Genomic DNA, 21057 nt, shown 5'->3' on the forward strand with positions numbered 1-21057 from the left:
ATACTTCTACCAGAAATCGCAGCAGCAGGGAGCTGCAGGCTAATTTAGTTGGCTGTGAAGCATGCCACCGGGCAAATCTTTCTGTGTAGAGTTCCACGCGGCTGCTGTTAGGATCCCTCTAACACAGAAATCTTTACAACACTGTACTGAAGCATAGCATAACCTATAGATACAAAAAATAACCTATTTTAATAAATATAGAACATAGGTTAGGAAAGAATACATTAAAAATGTCTGAACTTCCCTTAGCTAGGTAAACTACCTAACAGAAGTGACAAAAATTTGTATGGAGTTCGTACATTTCACTCTGCTTCTTCGTAACGACCAGCTCATGTTTAGACAGAATTTAGAAATCATTTTGTAAAGTAGCTTATAGCAAGTATATCATTCCATATTGACCAAGTGGATGCTTGGCACTGGATGTCACATTATAAATGTCTAATAAAAAAAAAATAACAGCAACAACAGTTCTTCTCAGTGGGAAATACCACTGTGTGCATTAGCACCTGGGACTAACAGATGGTTTTTAGCTGGGTGGTAGCTTTTAAAAACAATTTTTAAAAGTTATATAATCTTATCTTCAGAGAGTGGGTAGACCTTCGCAACAAGGGAATCTTAAAAAATAAGGTTTACATATCCTGGGAGAGATGGCCTTCATATTTTTTATTTCCCACAGAAATAAGAGTCAGTATATGCTTGTAAAATGAGATTCATAACTGAACTATGTCTAAGAGTTAAAGAGCAATTTAATACAAAATTCTTGCAATGTCAAAATTTGGCAATACATAAATTATTTATCACTATTACAAAAGGGGAAATAAGTAAAGCAACAATATTCCAAACACTGACCCTCAGTACAATTCTCTTCTTTTTTAACATCATAAATACCTGTAAAATACAGCAAAGCTGTATTATCAAATTCAATAAATGTTACTATATTAAATAATTTAAAATTTATCTGCTTCTCTCCACAGAGTCCCAAACAATCAGGCCTGATTGCCTTACTACTCCCTAATGAATAAGTAACCAAAATTGTTCTTGAATGTGTTTTTAATGTATCCTCATTAGTCAACCATTGTGTATACTTCTGGCTTGCTCATCATCATTATCACGTGGAATTTTGTCGCACTCTCTCAATAATGCCTATATGCAAGTGTGTGATATTGTTAAAGGCTACCACTTTTGACCCAAGACAGTAGTCATTTTACTCCAGCATATTTGGTCACTCTTAGCCATTATAATATTTCAGCCCAGCCATTATTTATTTAAATGTTAAAAAAAAAAATCAGTATTATTGAATAATGTTATTGAATTGTTTACCTCAATATTCTTCAACAAATTCCAGTGATTATTACTTTGTAAAATAAAAAAAATTTATATGTGCGCTTTTTATCAAAAAATAATTATTCTTTGCCTTAGAGAAAAAAATGAATAACTGACTTCTAAAGGACCGTGCATAAATTTTATTCACCTCTAATATATTCATTCTTAGCCATCTTTTCAAAAACACACAATTCTATCCTTTCAAATCTCCCCTTAGATACAAACCAAACACGATCATAGTTTTATTGCCTTTATATTCCCTCATCTTCTTGATTTTCTGACATGAGAGTAAAAAGTGAATCTTCTCTTTGCATATGTACCATCACTGTTTTCAACAATGTTAATACAAGATGTTTTTAAGTATTTTTTTTTCACTTTCTCTTAATGTACATAAGTATTAACTTCCCTTTCTGGATGACAGAAGTAAGCAGAAATTGACATTTATACGCCTGTGATGAAATCCAAATCTTTTTCCTGAGACTACACAGAACCTTTCTTCATGTTTAAATTTAAATTACTGCTGCCAGCATTTATTATCTATTATATAGCCACATTAAATTTAATCAGATATACTGCTGCCACTTCTGTGAAAGCCCTCTGTAGCGCAGTCACTATAATCCTGCATGTTTTTTACTATCTTCAGTTTTATTCTGTGAGCAAAAAAAAAAAATAGGGGCACCTTATAACTTTAGTTTCTCTGTATTTATTCCAGGTAATTCAGCAAAATCCTTTAACATATACTCTGCTGTTAACAGCACAAAAGCATTTTCTGGAACTATGTCTTCTTTAATCTAAACTCATGTCACATATCCAAGGTATTTAATTTGCACTTGCAAATCAATAATGTAGTTTATGTATTATGCTTCTGAACACAATAGCATAAATGTAAAAGCAAACATTGCAAGCAACCACCTACTACACAAGATTAAAGCAGCTGATCTGAAGAACACACTTCGATTTGGAGCTTCAGTTTTATTAAGTGTATATGGCAGATTTTTTATTATTTTAAAATAAGTTTTAGTTCAAAAATTCTCATGACCTCAAAAAATATGGAGAATAGTTATTGTTACTAAGTGAAAAGAAAACAACACTTTTCAAATTCATTCTTAAGTAAGGACTGGAAATATATAATAAACTTTTGAACACAGAATAAGATGAACCTCTTTTAAGAGTCAATTTTAAGAAAAAATCATTAAAATATCAAATTTATGAAAGTAAAAGATTAAGAGGTATTGTATCCAATATGTACATCTTGCAAATATATATATACACCCATACACACACATATGGAAGTGTAGAAGTTCTTAATACCCTATTTCTTGTTTTACAATCACAGGCTATCCAAAGCAAATAAAAAGTAACATATCATTCTCTGGTGTCCACAGGAATTTTTTCTTACATGGACATAAAGCTCATACTTCTCTTTTCTGATTTTTTTTAAATTAAGAAACACAATGAGCAAATACATTGCAATAAATAAATACAGCATATTTCTGTTTTTAATATTACATTTAGAATAATTTGTTCCCAAATTATTACATACACAGGAACCTCAAACCTGACAAGAAACCGGTAATGATGCTAGTTAGTACTCCAAGAACAGAGGAATCTAAGTTAAAGCAATTTACTTTAAAAAAAGCAGGAGCTCAGGAAGATTCCTCACAATATACACTTTGACATTCTTCTGTTCGTTATCCCGATACAATTCTTCTGGATCCCTGCTTTGCAAGTTATACCTATTTAAATTTTCTTCCTTGCTCTTGAATTCACAATTCAGATTGTTTGAACACACACTTGATGTGTAACCTCTGCGTTATAATACAGCTCTAAATTTAGCCCTGATATTTTAGTTTGTAGTTTAAATGTATACCATGATGTTCAATAAATTTTCCTCTTATTAGAATTACAGGTGTTTGTTTTTAAGCAGTTTGTACTATCACCCATGTTAAAAATGCATGGTTTTAACATAGCAATAAAAAAGAGTTGGAAAACTCTTACATAAGATGGCTGCTTTTGTTCTTGAAATTACTGAGCCAGACTGCCATCTATTGGAAAATAAATATTTTTAAAATTATACTTTTAAAAAAAAAAAACCACACCTGGAACTACTGTAAGTTATTGTCAAAAGCTGATTTTGCTAGCAATCATACTTAATACAGCTTAGTTTTTTAAAAGGAAATGCCTAAGTTAATTAAACTGTGATATAATCAAGGATTTTTCCTACATCTTTTTCCACCTCATGTTTTCTGGAATACGTTTTAAAGCACAGCTCCTTTTCTGACTTGCTGAACAATCAAATCCTAGTTATTTGGAGTGAAAGTTTTGTATTTAGCTAACATAGAAAAACTGTAATATGTCAGCACTGAAAAATACACAAGTATAAAGCTTTCCCAGCTTGCCTGTGCAGTACCTATCAGGGCCTTCCATGTCTTTGCATACACAGGGGAACTAAAGAGTGTATTCAAGTCACAATGACCAAAATGGGAAAAAAAAGGCAGAAAGGAACTGGGAGTATAACAATCTATGAATCCACCACCAACCCCACCCAGTGTACAAGCCTTTGAGAAAAATGGGCAATTCCAACTGAAAAGATGCCTAGTTGTATAAATGCCTTTTTGGAGCTCTCTCTGAAGTAGCATAATAACCCACATTTCCAGTTGCAAAATTACATTCAGTCTGGCCTTTAGTTTTGTGGAGACAATAAACAGGGGGTTGTTGTCTGATATCTCATAATATACCTGTTTTAATAACTGGTGAAGATAGACTAAAACCATGGAATTAATATTTTATATGACAGCACATCAAAAGTACATTGAAACACAGCCAGAGTTGCAAAAATCAAGCACTGAATTATAAATTTTCCAGTATAGCTTTAACTTGACTTTCTTTAGTTTATTCTTTTTAATGTACTCTTCAAATAAAAGATCATGTTAACTTATTCTCATCTGACTTTGTGCTATTCAGCAAACAAGCATTCACAGTTTTCATCCTCTTCATTAATTGCTCTCCTCATTCAGGAAGCTAACACAGTCTGCTTTTCCAGAACCCAAAAGATTTCCCAGTTTCCCTTTAAGCTTTTGGAATGGAAGTGTCCTGTGGGACGTTTTTACTCATCTCCAGATCTGTTCCTATTTGCATTTACACTGTGGTGTCTATTCTTATTCTCCTTACTTTTACTTACTGCTCCATTGTACCATCCCTCTCCCAGGTGTTCATGCCTTCCAGTCCTCAAGATCCTGCCCTTCAATTTTCCTATTCAGCTCTTCCATATCCTGAGGAAACTTAAGAGTCAATACAGAGCTGACTAGTAATTTGGAGTTAAGGTGACCAAACCCAAAATTTTCATCCAGAAAGCTCTTTTTCAGTTTCACCTAACCTCAGAGCTGTGCAAACTCTGCTTCCTAATTGACTTTAAAATACTATAAGCACATAAACCTCTGGTTTTGTTAATGCCTTACATCACACATCTGGGCAACAGAAACTTACTAAGTAATAAAATGTGTAGTGTTTTCAATGCAAAATTTGACGAAAAGAAGGAAGTCCATTAGTCCAAACATACCAGAACAACTTGCGAAGTGGTTGGATGACTAATTGTCCAATAACTCAGCAAATGGAAGAATGGATTCAGTTCTGCCCTTGGCCTAAGAGAGTTCCAACCTACAACTTCTTCAAAAGAAAATGTAGTATTCTACTGGTGCTGTATCACTGAGCAACAAACAATGCAAGACATCTGAGGCCAGAAAATAAACAGAATTTGCTAGTGCATAGGGAGTCCTAAATCCTGCTTTCAGGATTGCACTGGTATTTTTCCAGTGGTTGTAAAATCCAGAAGGAATACTGGAGGGGATCAAGAGGTTGATGCTCAGCCCTTTTATTTGGGAGACTATAAATGCGATGTTAAAACCCACCCTTATGCCATAGAGAGAACTGAACCACACTTCCACTTTCCAGATGAAGCCTTTTACTGTTAAGTTACTGCATTAAAAAGCAGGCATCCCCACTACCCTTACACTAAACAGTGAGCCCTGCACTTTCAAATAAAAGAGGCTGGCACTTAGATTCAGGAGAGAATTCCAAGCTGTGGATCCTAGACAGACAGACACTGCTTTCTGCAGTCCTGCATCAATCAAAACCTTATTTAGCCAAAGGTGAAATCACAGGTGATTTGGCCCTCTTCAAAAGAGCCAGTTGTTTAAAAAAACGCTTTGAAATAGCATCAGGAAGCAGAGTGTTTCTCTTTCACATGCCCATGCTAGCCTCAGGAGGTGGCTCCTGATGCTCCTTGCTCCAGCCTATTAAGTTTTTGACCCACAAGCTACTATTCCAAACAGAAACTCCCCAGTCTTGGCCTCCTATTTCTCTGAAAAATAGCATGATGCAAAAAAAATGCAGATGTCTCCTAGCAGCCAGTTCCTTTGCAGAATCTCCCCAAAGGTCACGAAGTGTCATGACTTGGGTTTTGGAACCTGTTCAGATCAGTGGACTACAGGAGAAGCTGAAAAGCCTGCACCAGTCATCGTCTCTGGAAACGATGTTTGTCCAGGAAATGGCATCATCTGATGCATTACCAGGGACCTGACTTCCACATGCCTTCAGAGCTGATGCTGGCACAGTAAACAATGAAAAACAGAGAAGACCCCACTTACTCTACTGATATTTTTACAGAAGCTTCCCAGGGAGGAGAAAACTAAAGTCAGAAAAAGCTGTAAGAATCTCTCTCTTCTTTAACGCATATCCAAGGAATCTATTTCTGACTCTCCATATCTATATATGTCTCCACTTTTCTCTTTCTCTGTATCTCCACATTCTTATACATAAATATTCATTTAAGTTTCTTCAATCATCACCTTACTGTCACACTTCTTCCACCACCATGCTTGCTGATCCTGCCCCCAGAGTAGTTTGGCAGCACCATTCACCTTTGCACCCATTTTCAGAGCTAAACATATCACTTCGTTTCAGTGCTTCTTCCTGATTACTCTTTGATGGCTCCTTATAGCATGTGTGGGTTTTCATATCAACCATGAAATATACAGGGAGTCTACACACCAATGGAAGGCAACACATTCCCAAAACTAAAAGACAGTGTGTCAAAACTGGGAGCAACTTCCTTTTTTTGATGCAAGGCAGCCAGGTAGCATCTGAACAGACTGAGTGACCTTAAAATACTTTAAAAAAAATGAAATTGATATTTTAGATCAAACAGGAAAATCCCACATCACAGCAAAGAGTCCTCTCCATATAGGCCTGCATAGTTGGGTTTACTCTAGGGGAAAACGTGCTCTGCCCTGCATCCTGACTTCATGTTGGGAATGCATACCCATCATCCTGATTCTAGTTTGCTTTGAATGAAAGCTGGGTGCACTAGTAGGAGAGCCACAACATGCTTTATACAGTCCCCATTTTTGAAGGTTTGTTTTCACACCTAGTCCAATATACAAATAGATGAAATATCAAAAAATGTATTGCCTAATTTACCTTTGTATTTGCTTGTTGCACATAAATTACAGATTTAGTGTCGAATACTTCCTATTCACACTGCATTTCAATTAGGTCTGTAAAAATTTCACTCTGAGTAGACAGAATTATATGGATTACATTTTCTGCAAAAGGGCAGCTGAGCAGATTTAAATAGCAGTTAGCACCTAAATACAGAGAGACACTGGAAAGATGTATAAAATGCTTAAATGGGGTCAGTACCTTGTTCAGACTGACTTCAGTATGGGTTATGTATCTAATCATTCAAATATCTAGAAGGGCTTTACAAAAGTGTCTGCTGCATTTCAGGGCAGCTAACCATCTTTGTAAATCTCATTCTGTCTACATAAGTTGTAATAAATCCTCTAGAACATAAAAGTCCTTAACTTGCCATGTTTTTCCCCACATATGAGAGAATAGTTTTTCTTAACTTAGAAAGAACAACATTAATTGAAATTTAGCACTTAGCATTTTCCCTCTGTTCTGTGCTTTATTCCCTGTGCAATCCCATTTACTTACTTATTGAGGAAGAGAATTCAATTAAAAAGAAAAAAAAAAAGCCTTGTTATACTGTAAAGAAAAAATTGAATCCTAGAGCATTTCATTCACAGGATTAGTAGTAATGAATTCATATTTTCAACTGTAGTTGGAAATCACTGAAGTATCACAACCACAACAATTTTCAGTATTAGAGACTCAGTCTTTAATACCATTAGGCTACTGGGAAAGCTATATAGTAATAAAATGGATTAGAATCATAACTGAAGATGCTTAGCTTCTTTTGGGGGGCACTTCTGATCAGATTCTGCAAACATTTAGTCTTTGGTATAGTACTGAGCATACTGATTTCAACTGATTTCTCAAAAGAACCTTCCTTGCACGCCCCACACTCAAAAGAACAACTAACTGGAACTTTTGGTCATATTAGTGGTGCCATAAAAAGCCATTCTGAGGTGTGGTAAGCAATATCTTTGTAAAATAAGGGGAACGTTAAATTCTAAGCCTGTAAGGAGCACATGCTATGTTATTTTTTTCTATTATAGTGTTAGACTTGTACTATTCTCACTCTTGTACTATTTCTTTCTTGAATGTGCCATAAATAAAGCAGGTGTAACTGAATATATTGTCTTTGTATCCCATCTTACTTACTACATTAAGCTTGGTTTGGCTTCCACTGGTCATAAGTTCTTCCTCTGATACTTTACTAAAATTGTCCAGATAATGGTCTGATATTGTATGAGACAGATCTTCAAAAGAGTATTCCTTTTCTTGGCACAATTTGATTTCATCTAAGAGCTTTGATAATTCTCCAGTCACAGCTTCACCTTTAAAAACAGACACACCATTAGTCAATAATTAGAATACCAGGGGTAATTTATGCCTAAAAAGGAAATGCACATTCTTTAAATTTTATTGAGTATTTGTTATATTCCATGCTTTATCATCTAAACAGTGATCTTCATGCACAATTCTCCCTTCAAAAATAATGGCATCTCATTCCAGAATGGGAATCACTGGAGGTAATCTACATACTTCTGCCTTCCCCTATACCTTGCATTTAATTAGGATGAATTACAATATATACTTACCCTTTCTCTGTTTTCTAATCCTGAAAATTGGCTAGAAAAAGCAACTATCCAAGAATGTAAAATTAATCCGGGGAAGGAAAGTTTCTACAAACATACAAAAATCAGTGTTCCATACTCTGCATCGGGTTTGTGTTTGCTGCTGTGATCAATTAATACATTACATAGGTTCCATAAACTGTAAGTAGGTTGGAACTGAGTTTCCAAGAATGCACATCCATCCCATCAAAGTATCTTTGTTTTATAAACAGTTCTTGTTCACTTTCCCAGGATCAAATGGAATGGTGGAAGGATATACTGGGCAAAACCCACAAGTTTAAAACATGCCTCCCTACAGCAGTCTATCAGAAAGGCACGTTTAGTGCATTCTGCATTGTGTTTCATGTTTTCTCCTTAATTTATCAGATATCTTTAGTTAAGAAATCTACCAAAATAGTAAGACAATGGGCTTTATATGTCTATACTAACTGAGGGCCGCTATTAGAAATACTAGTAGTAAAAGTATTAGAATCACATTGAGTGCTAACTTTTCTGCAAATAGCCCACTGGCAGCAGCAAGACCTCCATAGAGTAAAAAGCTACTTGTTATGAACAACTGCATTAGGTTCTGATAATCTATTGCATGTGTGTTACACAGCTACCTTCAGTAATAGCAATGAAAACGTGAGTGAAAGCAAATTTTTTCCAGGGGCAAATAAGAAACCCTTTCTCCTGACTAGGTTTACAAGAATCATGTTGTTGGAAACTACAGTCCTTAGACTTGATAAAATACAGAGATAATTCCATTTTACTCCATCTTTGGGAATAAAATGCTGAAAACGAAAAACAGAGTGAGTATATTAAGCTCAGTATACATACAACACACATATGTACATTCATGTTACTAAAGAAGCCCTGGATAAGATTATACCTGCTTGGCCTAGAGCTCTTTTTGTGTCATTTTTCTTCATAGTCACTGTTTGCTATGCTAGGTAAACATAAATAGTCTAAAATATTTTTTAAATTACAACTATGGCCAGTTATGACTGAAATTTTCAGAGCCAAGAACAGAAGTTGTTAATTAAAAGCATCTAATTGCCTTTTAATATCTAAGTAACAGAAATTTTACATTCAAAATTGTTGTTACTTTTAGTCAATGGTAACTTTGCACAAAACTTGTAAATTAAACAAAGATATAATCAGGTTTGTTTATATTCTGCTTCTTAATTAGGAAATTGTAATTATTCCAGATTAATATTATAATAAATAAAAATTGGGAATAAAACACCTAAATATTAAGAACGATTCTAAAATCATGATACAGTGCTCTAAAAAGAAACAGGACTACTGTTTCCTACAGAATTATGTTCATGTCCCCAATCCCATGTTCTCCCACATATGGCCTGCAATATTTCTTACTGGGCAAGAGTGAATTCTGTGCGACAAAACCGGAACTGCAAGGGTGCTGACTGACCTGTGAGTAAGTGTACGCTAACTGGCTGGCTGATTGCTGCCAGAACAAATACGTAAAATACAAGTTTTGCTTATTTCTTTCAGTGCAGGTACTAATTAAGGTCTCTCTCCTCTATCTAGCTATCTATTTTCATGAAAGCCACAGAAAGGTAATTGATACTGCTATCCCTCTTCCAAATTTCATTTAAATTATTTGAAATTAGATTGTCAGAGAATGGCAGACGGATGGGAAGCACGATCAAGTACAATTTCTTTCCTTTAGAATCAGATTACACAATAGACAAGCAAAAGTCAGCTAGCATGTTTTACAGTATTTATACCTTGAAAGTGGAAACAAGGAATGTGAGATTATGACCTTACCGTTAAGAAGTAAAACATAGTTTAAAAATATTTACTACTTAATTTCAGGACAGACATTTCTATTGCATAGGGTAGTTGACTTCATGATTCTACTGATCTCAAAGGAACTATTTATCTTCATACACCCCATGTCTGTTAAGTACCCCAATGGGAAACACAAATAGAACTAGAGCATTCTTTTACTATCACCATGAAGATCATAGTCTGGCGTGCAGCAGTAAGCTTAGTTTTCTCATGAATGAAAACTCTCCCTGTAAAGGTGTTAAAAAAAAAAAACAAAACCAAAAAAACCCACACAACAAACAAAGAAGAGAGGCTTAATTATTTGCCAGCAGTCAGTTACATTTACTTTGGATGATTACAGAAGGCAGAAGTCAGGTTTGGTTCTACAGGAGGATGATTGTCATGGAAGAGCAGAATGACACCACACTCAGGAAATGCCCTATTTAAGTGGCTGTAGTGTGCAACACGTGAATCAGAACATAAGATGAAAGCCCATGCACACAACAGTGATAGCACGGTATATGAAAGATACGTTAGAAGATGAATGGAAGAGCAGTACACACACGATCTTTGAAAGATGCATTCAAATGTAACACAATTGGAAGAGGTACTTACTGGGAAAGATAAAGTAAACTCAATCTTTAACTTGAATGTGAACAATGCCTGCAGAGTATTTCGACATATCTAATATCCTTTTGTTTTACTTGATTATGAAATGTGTAAGGTCAGATAAATTAAAGAGATTTAAGATCAAATAATGTAATACATTGTAATCCATCAGTGACTTGTCCTTTCTGAGAATACAGTTCTTTGCTTTCCTATATGACATGGATTACAGTGTATGTAGTCAAGATAGGTAATTCATGGTGGAAAAAACTTCTCAGTATCAATAACTTTTTTAATCTCTCTTTTTCATTTTGTATGTTTGTATGAATGTGTTAGCAATATAATTTTAATATTAAAGAGAATTTCAGTACAGCTTCTGTATTCACAGAGTACATGTATTTACTTTTAGCCTTTGGAGACGGAGGAACTTCTGGGGACAAAACGCAAGACTGATGTTCTGTGCATTCCAGTGGGCGTTCCTCTGAAATACTTGCATTTCCTGTTTCCATATATTCTGCAATTTAAAGATACACATACACTTAAACTCCTGAATTAAGAGGGTTTATTCCAATCAAAATTATATTTGCTACTTCATTTTTCATTAAAGCCTTTCCAATTTTTCATATTACAACCCTGTAATTATTCATAAACACTGCTGCAAGGCAATCATTTATTGCAAGTATTATAAAACACTATAATGGCCAGTTCTTTAATCTGCTGAAACTGTCACAGAAATCTCATTGTAGGAGTAATGAGTTGCGACTATCCCTGTGTTTTTCCTGTCTCCTTGAAATATCTATGTAACTGTTCCATTATATTATTACTGTTGAAAGAGTCTTCTTTTGTTCTAAATTTGTTAAGAGTTTTTAGTCAAGATATTCAGGATGTTCACAATAAGTAGATATATTGATACTGTTAAGAAAACCAAATATTCTGCTTGCAGCACAGAGCTAGTACATGAGAAAAAAAGAATACAATCTCAAAAATTTAGTTTAAACTAGCAGTCTAAAAAGCAGTGTTCTAAAATTTTTGTGCTTTTCCTCCTTAAAACTTTCCTTGTCCGACCTTTGTGACGATGTTTATAGAAACAGAAAAACATGGAATGCTGAACGTGCTAAACTTCAATTTCATTACTATTATTTTTCTGTAAATATATACATTATTTTCATGTGCTTTTGTACACGGCCTAGCTCCATGGAACACCAAGACCTTAATAAATGTTATTGTAGGACAAATATTAAATAATAACTTAGAAATTAATTTATGCAATAGTGGCGCTTTTTTTTCCAGCAGAGTGACTGGTTCTCAGTTCAGGCAGTTATTCTGCATGTGAATTTTCCTGATTTTCTGAAGTTGCTTAAATAAGTTCTTCCTGATAGCAGATAGTAACCACAACAGTACATGTTGCCACACACACAAAAGCAAACTACAATAACTTGCTTTCATCAATATCACACTGAAGAACTAAAGAGTTTCTGGGAAGTGAAATCTCCCTGATTTAATTTCTACAGTCTCCAACGCACTTGTTTAGCTTGCTGTTATTCCTGATTAAATAACAAATCCCAAAACCCAAATACAATCTGTGGTAAAATAGACATCTGAGAAAATGAAATTGGAAATGGCAGAGAACAGCATGCAGTTTCAGAATGCTTTGCAGGTTGTTGGGTTTTTTAAAAAGAATGTATGATTTGAAAATGTCATACATTAAGTTTGATGGCTGGCAGTGGTCCCCTGGATAATCTGCCATACGTTTCTTCATATGAAAATGGGCACTTCTATTTTTTTGTGTAGTACTAAAAGCAAAGAAGCAAAGATGAGCTGTAAGGGACCATGAGAAAACCAGCAGCATGACAAAATGCTCTGGAATGTTTTCCAGCTCTGTCAGCTACATTATTTGTCAAGTTAACGTGCAAGATGGAGGAGAAATAAAAAGGAAGCTAGACTCAAAGAAAAACAAAAGGAAAAAAGGAATTCATGCCTGAAAATATTTGCTTGATAATCGTGCAGCTGTCCAAAAGCAAACCTAAAATGAAGTTCTACCAGGTGGGAGTGTTAAAATTATTGGATCAATACAGATATTATTAGGAAAGGAAATGCAGGGGAGATTGTGAAGGACTTTAACCTTACTGTCCAATATTCACGAGACTGTGGTTTTACAATAATACTCTATTTTTATTCTTTGTCAGGCCCCACTTTCAGATCAATGCGCTTACCTGCTGAAGGCTAGTTCTGAGGAGGAAATCGTAAGTTCAACGTAAGTCTCATAAATACTTACTTTAAAAACTGCAGAGTTCCTTCCAGAAAACCTCTACAAAAGGCTCAGCACAAGGTATCGTGTAGAGGTTTAGAACGGGCCAACAGTGTGCCATCCTTGTAAGAGTGCAACCCTTAAAACTTTGGGCTTCTGTGGGATTTACTCCTAACTTGGTTTTATGCTATTGAAAATTCTACCAGATACGTACGAGACAAATAAAGACATCGACTTAGTTGTGAGAGGCTTATAGTCTAAGCAAGTTTATACTTACCCATAATATTATCAAAGAAACAGACACAAAACAGATGATCTATGTCAAGAGCCAAAGACAAAGTACACACAAGCAGTGGATGCTTTCACCAGCAACCAAATTCTGTTCACCTGTAGCTAGCTAGCAATTAATCTTCAAATCCTGCCCAAACTTATTGAAAAAGATGATACCGTTACCATCATCTGCTCTGGCTACAGTGTACTTGAGAGACTGCTCTGGATTCTATCACTTTCCTCAAAAAAAAGGAAGCTAATTCAGAACAAAGCCAAGCTTAGTCAATTACACCACTTAATGACCAGAACAGTTTCCCCAGCTGTGGTCTCACAGAGTTTAGAGAAAAGCCTGTCATTCTTATGATAGGGGAGAGTAAAGGCTGTTTGGGACACGACCTGTCAGATTAATAACGCTTCCTTCACCAGCCTACTGTCATCCTGTCCCATGTTTCAAAGACAGCTGGCATGACTAGCATGTAGGGGGTGAAGGAAGCATATGTTAATACACACTTCGGAGGTGTTTCCTCACCGTTCTGCTTTGGGAAGAATGGAGTATTTTACTTCTGTTGACTCAAATGGCAGATTACAGTTCAGTGAGGATTAATACTAAGATTCTCAAAAACTTTGCCTGCTTAGTAGCATTCTTTTCTACAGTTATCTGATTTTAACATAGCCCCACTCAATCTAAATGGGGACATGTGCATAAAAAGTAATAGCATAAAAGTGGTCACACAGCAGTGGAAATAAAAGCAGTGGGGAATATGAACCCAAGAAGGTAATGAGCACTGGAGAGTTCAAACTGCTGGAACTCCAGCTTTCTCAGTTTCTGTAACACTGGTCAGGCCAAAGCCAAGCAGAAGGGAAAGCATTAATACGTAAGCAGGGAAACACAGCTGCCTCTCCGGAGAGCAGCCAGAGCCGGGAAGGTCAGCCATGAAGAGAACATGGCTCAGCTCAGTTGCAGCTACTGCTGAACTTCCAGGGGCAGTAAAAGCCCAGGCTCTAGAGCACAGCTTGCTTTAACTTCAGCTCCTCTAGGTCCTAATTCCTCAGTGAGGTGAGAGGGTCAAGATTTTTGCTTTATTTATAAACCTTAGCTTTTAGAGTAATGGCTACATTAGCCTCAGAGAACTTTTTACTTTTCCTTTTAATGGAAAAAAAAAACCCAAACAATTTTTTTTTTTTTTTTTACACATGAGGTATGAGCTCTTTTCCCTTTTGTTTTGAGGGCCTACTTCAGCCATGCCATGGGGTGGATTCGCATAGAGTTCCTCCCTAGAGTGACTTCCCCTAAAGACACCAAAAGGCTTTTTAAACTCTAAAAAAGCCAAATTTGATTAGAATAAAAATCTGAACACTCACCTTTTCAAACAGAAGACTCTCCAAGTAACTAGACTGGAGGAATAAAACTGGTTTAGAAACTACTCCCCTCCATGGCCCACGTCCCTGCAGGGGGATCCTTACTCCTCCTTCACTCCATGTCTTCCTGAAGGGCAGCAATCTTCAGAGCACCCTCTGCCCTCCCCAGGGCTCTCCTAGCATCTGGCTGAGGATCCTGCAGCTCCATTGAGTCCTACCCCAGCCCATGAGCTTAGAGAGCTCCTCCCAAAACCTCCTCCCAAAACAGCTCACTTGTTCCCCTGGGAAGGAGCCCACCTGAGGCTTCATGACCCAATTCCTCTCCTCTTTACAGCAGCAACACTTACAGAAAAACAACTGGTAACTGCTACCTTCAGGTGTGCTAAAGTGACAAACTTGAACTGAGATGGAGGCTGGGCTGACTTCAGTCTCCTAGATTTCAGAGAACAATTCTGAATGACTCAAGTTTGAGTTAATCCCAGAGAAACCTGAAATCAGTAGACGTTTAAGTTATCAGCACATAAGGAGACTTTTGCACATGTGTTTAGGGAAGATAAACAGAAACAAGCACTCAAGTACTGCTATGATCCTGAGACAGGTAAGGGCGCAGCTAAACTTTCAGTCCCCAAAACAACAGCAGTTAAATTAATTCATAAACATAGTTAATACTCTACAGCTTTTGCACAATAGCCTATAAAAGGAGCTGAGAAGTCTCCAGAAAAAAACAACAAAGGGGGATTGAGATCCCAGTTCTTTTCATCCCACACAGCTGTAATTAAATCCTTGACTGGAAACTTATTCCACCCTTCCAGTGAGGCTGGCCTCCTGCACTCAAAGGAGTGGAAGATCTACTTGTCCACAGAAAGAGAGGGAGAGAGAGTGAGAATACACAAAGCCTGTGCTAATGACACCAAAGCTATTTAAGCAGAGGGGAGAAGAAAGGAGTCCTGGTTCTGCAGCTGCTTATGCATTTTCCATTTATGAATAATTCGGTAACATGTACAAACAATGTTAGGTTCTTAAGCAGCTTCAGCAGAAGAGAGAGGAAACAGCTTTCCATTACATCTCCCTCCATGCTGTCTATGCAGCAGAGCTTATTGTGCCTTCCTGTGGCTCATGTCATTTTTCATCTGTTTATCTACCCTCTATCTCCTTTTTTTCATATTAACAAGAATTCTGCTTCCAGAAATAGTACAAGAGCAAGATTCTAATAGAGAGCATAGTGGGCTGTGGAGAAAGAGTTGAAAGATGGTATAGCATGCACCTGCGTCATGTTCACATGTGCTAAAACTAAAACACAGCTGGTCTGTTTAATTTTAGGCCTACTAGCCTTGGCAACATCCCTTTTATCTTCAATGCCTAATTATAAAGCCCTAAGTGCCAATACTGTTAACTGCTTCAGCACTGAATGCTGTTGTTTCACTACATCCATGAAATACATTCAGTAGACTGGCCTTACTTAGCACAGTATTCTAGTTCTCCGCTCTTTGCATACATAATGCCTAAACAGCTATTTCTTCATTACCACATAAAGAATCTAAACTGTACTAAGTATTTTTAATTGAGTTCAGTGCAACTTAGACCTGAGCAAGACACAGAAAATGATGGGACATATATGAATGACAAAGAATTAAAACTTGAACTGTCATTTCTAATTATTCCATCTATAATTAACAGGCAGCAGAAAACTATTTTCTCAGGATAGTGAGAAAAGATGTAAAGATCACAAAAACACTAGGATCACTTCTAAAACCTCACTGGCAAAAGGTTTTATTTCTTTTTAACCTATAATCTGTAAAAAGTAGTTTTGTAAATATTCTTAAAAGAAGGGGGAACACCAATAGAAACTTCTATCCACAATTCTTAAATTCTGGAGGCCTCATTCTCAGGAGGCTACCAGACCTGTAGGTTTTGGTATCAGCTGAACAGATTTAGTATTACTGCCTCCATGAACTGCTTCTAAAGACATAAATTACTTTCTTCTCCTTCAAAGAAGTTTCTCATAAATATCCTCAAAACCAACTCATTTTCTTTCAAAACTTTTCTTACAACTCTGTTACCCCTCTGCACATAGGACAGAACACTACCTATCAGGCCCACCAGTAATACCAGTTACGTTACTTCCTTGTCCATTTCTGCCGGTCTGTTTATATGCATCTTTCAGCCTTTGTTTTATGTTTTGAAAGCTAATGTCTGGTGGCAGGGACAAACATTATGCTATGTTAATACTATAAACTGTACAGTAACACTCATAACAATGCAAGGGGTAAATGGTAAAAATGAGAATGCTAGATGATAAAATCTTACTCTATCCTAGCAACAAGGTGAAAGAATCAATTCAATGCCATTGTGTCTGCATAAAGAAAAAAATTAGGAAGAAACTTACAAAATCTGGTCAGTAATTGTCTGACACCCTTCATATAATCTCTTTTTCCTGTAAGTCTACATAAAGGAGACATGTAAGCTTCTCTAGACAATCATCTGAAGACAGAAGCTTTAACAGGAATGTATTTGGAAGCCACTAACTCTCTCAGCAATTGCCCTTCTTTGCATGGAATTCATTACCCACTGAAGTCAAACTCAATTACAGTACATTCAGGTTTCCCAAAATCCCAGTTCTTCCCTAATTTTTCAGCTACAACAGGATAAATGCCCACACTTCTTTGAAGACTATACTCAGCTGGCTTTTTAGAGGATGGTAGGTCTACTGTATCATCATCAGTGCTAGTACTGAAATCTGCCACTCCTGATTTTATTTTTCAACTTCAGCTCACAGCTCAAATTTTATCATTGATGATTAAAGCCTCAGTGAACCCTTTGCTGATGAAAAAGAATCTCAGTGGGTTCCACAAGGGAGTTCTGAAGGGGGTCCCAGGTTTTCTTAAGACTCAGAATGGCATCTTTGTAAACATTTTTCATCCTTGCACATCACTTCTGACTGTGAGGCAGACAGAGCAAAAATAAACAGCTGCTCATTACAAGCACAGTTTCGTCATACTAATATGAGCTGAAACTACTAAGCAGTCTTCTTTGTATTTTCAAGGCACACGTGTGAAAAAGATTGCATGTCAAAGCACCAAAAAGCCTTGAAATTGATGTATTTCTTTTTTGTGGTAAAAACTAAGGACAGATACTGATCCATCAACATGGCAAACCCTTGAGAGGGGTTTGGGTGCTGTATTTTTCATAGAGCAAGGGTACTTTGAAGAAACTTGGTTTATCAATGGGGTTGAGACTGCAAGGTTATCACACTAAGAAGAAAATGGAACAATGCAGAGACAATAAAATGAAAATTATTTTAGTTGGTGATGGGACATTATAATGAATCTTAGATCAATATCTGAAGGATGATTGATTTGGATGTCTAAGAAAGTGGAAGCTCTGACTGACCCTTTTCTTGCCACTGAAGAAGTTTCAGTATGATATTAACCCTCTTTTCCTCTACATAGTGGTATGTTCACGCTGCAGCTCAGTGAGGACATAAAGGCTGAAGTTTCACCATACAGTATGAGTCAAAGTAGGAACTCCCTTCCACTGATAGGGAGAAGTCCTACTTCCCTCACCCATATCCTCCTCCCCACATTTTGATGCACATTTCTACCAGTTACCTGGGACAGAGCTAACTCTGGGACCTGAATCACATAGGAGGCAAGTTCATTAAAACAAATAAATGTATATTTATACAGTTAAAATCTTATTTTTTATTATTGTTACATACTATTAAATATAGGTAATATAATAAATCATATATTTTATATATTACTGGTTCATGAACTGAATCAGATCACTTTGCAGTCTCCTGTAAGCAGGGAATATGGACGAGAACTCTGTAGCTGGAAGTAGGGGAGGAGGAAGAGGGGGAATGGGGGAAAGGGAAAAAGAAAATAGGAAGGAGGGAGAGAGGGACACCTGAAGGCAAGCTGTTAATTCAGTTCAGCTATGAACCTGCTCCTTATGAGAATACCTCTCCTCCAGCCTGCAAAATTTTCGTTATACTTATAGGAGCTTTGTATCTTCAGTCCATCATCTCATTGGAAAACTTTACTGAAGCTGGCTAACAAGTTTGGAAGTTATGTAGAAAAGAAAACCTGAAGGACACAGTGTGGCCACATGACCTCATTTTCTCTAGGAAATGTTCTTATGAAATACAGTTATGCAGGAGACTGAAGCATGAGCTAGTTCATATGTAGAACCAACACTGAACTGATTAAAATGGCTTATTTAAAGATGGGAATAATCAATACAGGTGGAAATGCAGCAATGATACCTGCAGGGAACTCCTCTGTCAAACACAGTCAATGAAAGACTACTCTGAAAATGCAGGGAACAAATTCCATAGAAGAGAAGGAATGATGTTTAACACTGAGTTATGTACTAGTTCATATTTCATCACTTTACTGCCATCTTCTAGAGTAAAAAATTGAAATAAACAATGGAGTTCCATCAGTCTTTGACCATGAAAGTAAGATGAGGAATGAGAACAAACGTATGTACAACAGAATTATATTATTTCTGCTATAATGACAAGAGTTACTGCCTGGTTTAATTTCTTTTTAAATTTAAGGAAAATGAGAAAAATGTAATGAAATGTTTTGAAAATTTGTCATCATCTTTCAGTCATAGTTGTTATTTATGAATGAATCGAGCATTTCAATTATAGTTTACCATCACAATTTAATGGAACTGCAGTGAAATATTACAATATGTTATTTTGTAATGAAGAATGTACAAAGAATAACTGTAAGTGACACACCATGCTAATGTCTATTGTGAGAAAAAAGAAAGGGTTTACTCTGAAATTCAGATATTCAACCACTTATTTTTGTGTATCTAGCAAACAAGCATTTTGTCTTTTTAATTCAAAAGACTACTCTTTTGTATAATGAAATATTTAAAGAGTAGAAATTACTATATAGCTTAATATTCCTCCATGCTATTCTGATTTGTCTCTAACAAATGTATAACTGAATATGACTTACCTTGAAGTAGAGCCGCAATTTGGAGTGACTGCTGAGATGGATGTTCTTTAAGAATATCTAAAACCGTTCTACCCAAACTGTCCTTTATGTTGGTATCAATTCCTGAAAAAGAAAATGATCTGTTGTGGAATTTTTAACCCCAAGTACTTCTGATTATAAATGTGGCATATCAGACTCAATTATCTGGCAAATTGAATGCAAGCGGTTTTACAACTGTAGCAGATTAACAGCTGTGTTATAGTTGAAGTACAGCATCCATTTCTGTTTAAAGCTTGAGTAGCCTAAAATTCACATGCTGACATGAATTGTTTTTATGTTTCTGTAACTCATGGGGATATGAAGTAAGCTTCTTAAACCAAACTTGGGATTATTTTAACAGACTGTTCCTAAGAAACAGCCATCCTGAAAATAATATTTTATAAAATCAAGAACTTCTCTGAATGTTTTTCCTGCATTCCTGGTTTCTAATTCTCCCTAGCTGCTCTGATTCATTGGGGATTTTCTAGTCCGTAGTACCAGTATGTGTTTTGGGAGCAATACTGACAAAGTTATTAAGCTTAAAAGTTTTGTACTTCATGGCGACATGTTCGAAATTCATGCTCTGAGTAGACTGAAATACCCATATGTAGTATAAGGGCTGTGTGAATAGCCAGAGCATTTCCTCACAGCCTGTTGAGACTGTTGACAAAGTAATTGTTTGGCTTGAACATAACCATAAATAAGTTTGAGGCTTATCCTGGATAGGTCTCAGAGAACCTGTTGTACATGATATTGCATGACTCTACACCTTTGTCTTGTAGGGGCTACTTTGGAAATGTTTCCCTTATGGTAGAAGACTGAAGTTGTTTTTTAGTTTACATATACTTTCATAAAAAGTAAAGGCATGAAAGGTCCTAAGGAATGAGATTCTTCTCGGGACACTGAATAGAGGAAATCAGAGGAAGTAGGATTTATAAGGACATCTGGAAGTATGGAAGGATTTCTCCACTCACCAGAAAAGTCTGCAGTTCTTGTCATTTCCTGACCTGATGGAGAGTTTCCTAATTTGTTTTGTGAGAAAGAGATATGTGTTTTCTCACTGAAAATAAAGCCAAAATATTGCTGGGCTAATTAGCAGTGGCAGCTGATTTTCAGAGGCCAGAGATACCAACTTACACCCTTCCTTTGCAGTAGCTACTTATAACATCTTCTGAGTCTTTTTTGAAGCAGAAAAAAAGGAAGGACCTTTTTTTCTGAAAACAGATCTCAGATCTGGTATGCACTAGCTGAGATTCAGATGAGGAGCTGTGAGTAGGACATAGCTTCTTTTGCAATATATAACCCCACAAGCACTGATAATAAAGATCAATGAGATCCCTCAGTGTAATGGAAGTTCACCTATCTCAGAGAAGTA

General features: G+C 36.3%; 1 protein-coding gene across 8 annotated transcripts in view; it reads right to left on the reverse strand.

Annotated features, from left to right (window-relative positions):
- The window catches only part of ANKS1B (ankyrin repeat and sterile alpha motif domain containing 1B), a 450635-nt gene that overhangs the window by 351183 nt on the left and 78395 nt on the right, over positions 1-21057 (reverse strand). For 7 of the 8 annotated variants that reach the window (XM_076335327.1, XM_076335287.1, XM_076335320.1 and 4 more), the window contains exons 6-8: positions 19665-19766; positions 11212-11322; positions 7951-8126 (exon numbers count right to left, since the gene is read on the reverse strand). In XM_076335327.1, coding sequence (XP_076191442.1) covers positions 7951-8126; positions 11212-11322; positions 19665-19766 — 389 coding nt within the window. The remainder of the gene's footprint in view (positions 1-7950; positions 8127-11211; positions 11323-19664; positions 19767-21057) is intronic. The other variant, XM_076335293.1, reaches the window with a different exon arrangement.

This window comes from Aptenodytes patagonicus, chromosome 1, assembly GCF_965638725.1.
Source record: "Aptenodytes patagonicus chromosome 1, bAptPat1.pri.cur, whole genome shotgun sequence".
NCBI classification, from domain to species: Eukaryota; Metazoa; Chordata; class Aves; order Sphenisciformes; family Spheniscidae; genus Aptenodytes; species Aptenodytes patagonicus.